Raw genomic sequence first — 4773 nt, forward strand, 5'->3', positions numbered from 1 at the left:
TTTTCCATGTCCTCATCTCTAAACTATACAACAAACTGACTTTCCAAAACCAGTGACGGTATCTGTGTTTAGATGAAATGGATTGAATATGTATTGCAATTTTAAGACCACTGTTCAAGAGTATATCCTCAGCAGTCATGAGTATGATGTATGCATTACTGTTTCCCTAATACAATTCACGACGTTAACTAAAAAATCCTGGAGCAGTGGAAACCACAAATGTTTAAACATCAAAATATCAAATTAGGTAAAAATGTCTATGCTTTGGCACATCAAAGTCACAGGGAATCAGCTTAGATAATACATGCATTGTTTTGATGCAAACGAGATTAAGAAATTGTCCTACACACACAACTGAGTGTAGGATGAAACTTGGCAATCATTTTTAAAATGTTTTGCACATACACAACTCAGTGTAGGATGAAACTTGGCAATCATTTTTAAAATGTTTTGCTTAAGCTTACAGTTGTCAACTAGGCAAATATGCTTAAGGGACCTGTCTGATTTGAAGAATCCAGCCGACGATCGGCATTTGGCATTATTTTGTTCCATATCCTGAGAAAGAACAATATTTAAAGTTCACAAACAATTCTTATAAAGCTTATGTCCATAACAAGAATTCCACACTTGTATACTAGAGTTTTAATAAATCTGATGAAAACTAATTATCAAACAGAACGAAACTTAGAACAAAAGATATAAGATTTTAGTTTACCTTCCAACAGTATTGAGGCCTGAATCCATTAAAATGGTTAATCGCTTTGCAGTCCGCCTAAAATCGCTGCAATAATAGTATACAAGGGGAAATAGTCAAATCAATATTTACTATAACCATATGGTAGTGCATCGCTATGAGAAATATTGACTACTGAGGCTTGAAGGCATGGAAAAATTACAAGCATAAAATGATAAAACTATAAAGCACCTGAATGGTTCATCTCCAATCTGTTTTACAGAGCCTGTTGCATCATGATATAACACACGCGTCATTGCCGCTGATCTATCTATACGAAACATATTCGCTAGTCTTTCATGAAGCTGTTCATAAGACTCGAGGACTGAAAGATCAAGTGTCCGTCCAACATCCTCCGATTCTAAGAATACTTTGCAGTGACCTGTTTCCAGTTCTGGCTCAGTTTTTCGAAACCCTTGGTTCCACACAAATCTGGAAGCAGTCAACTTTTCAGAATGATAAAGCTTATCATGTGCTGGTCTTTTTCGTTTCTCTGGACTCTCGCCATGTGAAACTTGCGAAACTGAATCCCTGGAATAGTCATGAGAGATTTGTTGCTCCGTAAGTATTGGCTGACCAAAGAGTATAAAGATAGGTGCCTTCTTAGTATCCGTTTTCTCCAAGTTATGGTCTGAATGGCCCATAGTCAGCAAGCAAGATACATTTTCTGTGCTGTGTGTGCTGCTTTGTATGGTACCATTGGAGAATTTGCTATGTGGATTGAGCTGTTTGGTAGAGTTTGGGAAAAGTCCCACCTGTACTTTGTTGCTAACCTGGAGACCCGATAATGGTGTCCCAAATTGAGCTTGCCTGGCTCCCTGTATGCCTGCAGTAATGCTATCAGATAGATAATAGAACGGACTGCTGGGCCTGAGGGGGTTGCCTGTGAATGACGACACTGGAAACTGGTCATCGTGTAAAAAGTCTGGGTAATGCGGTAACCGTGACTTCTTTCTTGGTGGAGAGAACGGTGACATGTTGATTACTGGCATATTGGATACCAGCTCAACCAGCCACGGGCTGACACTCTTCACATTTTGCAGCAGTTCCGGTTCATCCCATGTCACCTGTGAGTTACAAAGAATCCCTCAGATGTGAGCAGTCATGTGATACAGCAAGTCTAATAAATCAGTGCACAATGTTACAAGAGAAATCGGAAGCCAGATTATGCATAGTGTAAAGGAAACGACTACAATCAATGCATAGGCAACACAATTATAAGAAATCTCCAGAATTCCAATAAGCATTTCTAAGTGGTTTTTTAAAACTCGTCTGAGGAAACACTGAAGTAGTTTATGATAAAACTTTGATGTGTCATGCAGAAGAGTGGAGTAAATGTACATAGTACAAACTTTCTTAGAACATACTTAATTCAAAGACAAGATTGTTATTCTACAGAATAACACAATGTTTTCTAAATGCTAAATTCCACAATTTATATTATGTTTGGCAGGCTAGAACAAGTAGGCAATATGTTGATAGCGCCTAAGAAAGACTTTTCAAAAATCGATCCTGGTAGATAAAATTTCTGAACTCCGAAATATAAACAATTTGTAGATGAAGACAACATAAACATTCATTATTTACTTGAGCAGCATATTTAAGCATTCAACTGTATAAATCATTAACTATATGAAGATTTACATGACTATGCAGTCATAATGCATTAAAGTTTTTTATAACGAGAAAATGTAGTTAAATGGTACCTGGAGAAGCCTCCATGGAGAATTAGGCCAGAGGATCGGATCAGCAACCTGAACAGAAGATATAGTACCCATGAACCAACTTATTCGAGAAGAGTCTTCTGTCTCAAAAGGCATTTTAAACCTCATTCCAGAACACCACTGAATCCTCATTGCGGCACTCAGAGAAGAAGCCTTCACACAGAACTCCGGAGTCCCCGCACTTGGGTAATAAACAACCTCAAACGGCTGACCTTTGGCGGCAAGGGTTGCAGCTTCAATAACGGATTCGGGCCTCACTTTTCCTCTTCCCTTAATGCCCCCACCTGAATTCACATTCCCGTTGCTACTATTTCTCATTCTTTTGTTCTCATCGTCCATCATATATACTGAAAATCCTCCATAATGTGAAGGGCAATTTCCAGATGCAGAAGTCCACCCCGAAGGAGTCTCAGGACTACCAAGACTCCCCCTTTTTGCTCTACGTATCCCAACACAAAGATCTCCATTTTCAGTTCTCATGAACACGATTGAGTCCCCAGCAACCAATTTCTTCTGGTTAACAAAAGTACTCCAGCCAGTTGTCAACAAATGCCTCCTTGGCGTCCCCCTATAAATATGCCTAAACTTCCATACCTCACCATGAACATCCCTCGCAACAACAGTTTGGACAGGTGGATCAGCAGTATAATCCAACCTAGGAAATATCGTCTCCGCACAGTATCGCGGAACCGAAAAACCTCCACCATTATTAGCATCTGACTGAGTCAATGTTTTTGCAAATGAATTGGATTTCTCGACAGATTCAAGACCATTGCTCTCCATAACCCCATTATTCTCACTGTAATCAAACTCATTCTGTCCAATAGGAATCAACCTAATAGCAGCATAGACCTCGTCGGTTTCATTATCTGCAAGGAACTTAATACCAGCAACCCTACAAAGGATTAAAGCCGGAATCCTCGGCAGTGTCCCAAAAGAAACATGGGAAAGAGTGTGTTCAGCATGACCTTGTGGAAAATAAAAGATCTTCGAATTCACAGGAGGCATTTGAACCATGCCTCCGGCACAAGCATGCCATAGTTGAGAGTCCAAACCCCTTTCAACCTCTTTCATGATACACTTAAATTTATACTAAACCAATTGATTATACCACAGCCTATACAACTTCAAATCTAACAATTGAGTAATTGACCACTGCTCTTTAACAGAATTAGCTCAGAACTCAATTTTTCTTAAGGCATACTGTAAAAAACAATCAAAGATCCATAAATTCAGGCAAAACATTCCAAGAAAGTTAAAAACAAAAACTATATAAAAATCACATATACATGTGTGTGTGATGAATAAGAAAAGAGAAAAATCAAATCTTTTTACCTCAAAACAAGAACTCCTCAGTGAGCAAAAAAACCATTGAGACCATTTCTTCTTCTACTGCTTCACCAATCAAAAAAAACAAATCTCTAATAAGGGTCTGCCTTATCTCTTTATATTAATGAAAACAAACTAAACACTTTAAAGCAATCAATCAAGCTACTTCAAAATCAACTCAAAGTACTCCAAAACAAGTCATTTGTTCAAAAATTGAGATAAAATCACATAAAGTTTGGATTTTTAGCTTAAAAATCAGATTTTGAAGCAAAACAAAGCACGCCCAGAATATAATTACTGTCAAGATTCAATCTTTTTCCCATTTAGAAGAAGAAGAAGAAGAAGAAGTAAAAAAAGCATTCAACAAAAAAAAGAAACCAAAAGAAAAAAGAAAAGCAAGAAATTGAAGAAGAAGAAAAAGTTTCTCTCTCTTACCTGATATTTTGCAGTTGTTCTTTATCACTTTATGTTTCTCTCTCTTCAGATCTGCAACCAAACATTTTGATACCCCTTGCTTGTAGCACCAAAGTTTATACACACAACACTGTTTTCTCTCTCTAAAACAGGTACTTTTATACACACAATGGGGACTCTACTATAACTCTTGATAAATTTGAGGATTCAATGTTTATTTTTTACTTAAAAGCATTGAATTAAGATATATAAGTCTAATCAATTAAGAATTTATTTCTTGTCATCCTAGTTTTTACTTATTCTCGGTGTGTTAAAATAATCATAAGATATATAAGTCTAATTAATTAAAAATGTATTCACAGCCCTAGAAATTTAAACAGGGTCAGTTTTTCACAAATAGATTCATTATGTTGTAGTAGACCTGATTATGTTGAAAAATATCTTCCTAATCTTTAGGAAGAAATGGCATGCTTTAAAGGTTTTAACTAAAATACAATAATGATTATCATAATGTAGAAATATTTGTTTATAAAAATAGTTTAAATGAAAAATAGGAATTTTAAAGATTTGTGT

General features: G+C 36.5%; 1 protein-coding gene across 2 annotated transcripts; it reads right to left on the bottom strand.

The window, feature by feature from the left end:
• Positions 1–220: 220 nt before the first annotated feature.
• On the bottom strand, positions 221–4510 carry LOC141707369 (auxin response factor 18-like). Of its 2 annotated transcripts, none has more exons than XM_074510493.1 (6): positions 4222–4510; positions 3793–3849; positions 2440–3660; positions 926–1800; positions 716–781; positions 221–555 (listed from the first exon to the last, which is right to left on the bottom strand). In XM_074510493.1, the coding sequence occupies exons 3-6, from the start codon at positions 3529–3531 to the stop codon at positions 474–476; spliced, it is 2115 nt and encodes a 704-aa protein (XP_074366594.1). In that variant the 5' UTR covers positions 3532–3660; positions 3793–3849; positions 4222–4510; the 3' UTR covers positions 221–473. The 2 variants fall into 2 exon arrangements, with proteins under 2 accessions (XP_074366594.1, XP_074366595.1); XM_074510494.1 differs by having other exon boundaries at positions 3793–3852.
• Positions 4511–4773: the final 263 nt, after the last annotated feature.

Source organism: Apium graveolens, chromosome 2, assembly GCF_009905375.1.
Source record: "Apium graveolens cultivar Ventura chromosome 2, ASM990537v1, whole genome shotgun sequence".
NCBI lineage: Eukaryota > Viridiplantae > Streptophyta > Magnoliopsida > Apiales > Apiaceae > Apium > Apium graveolens.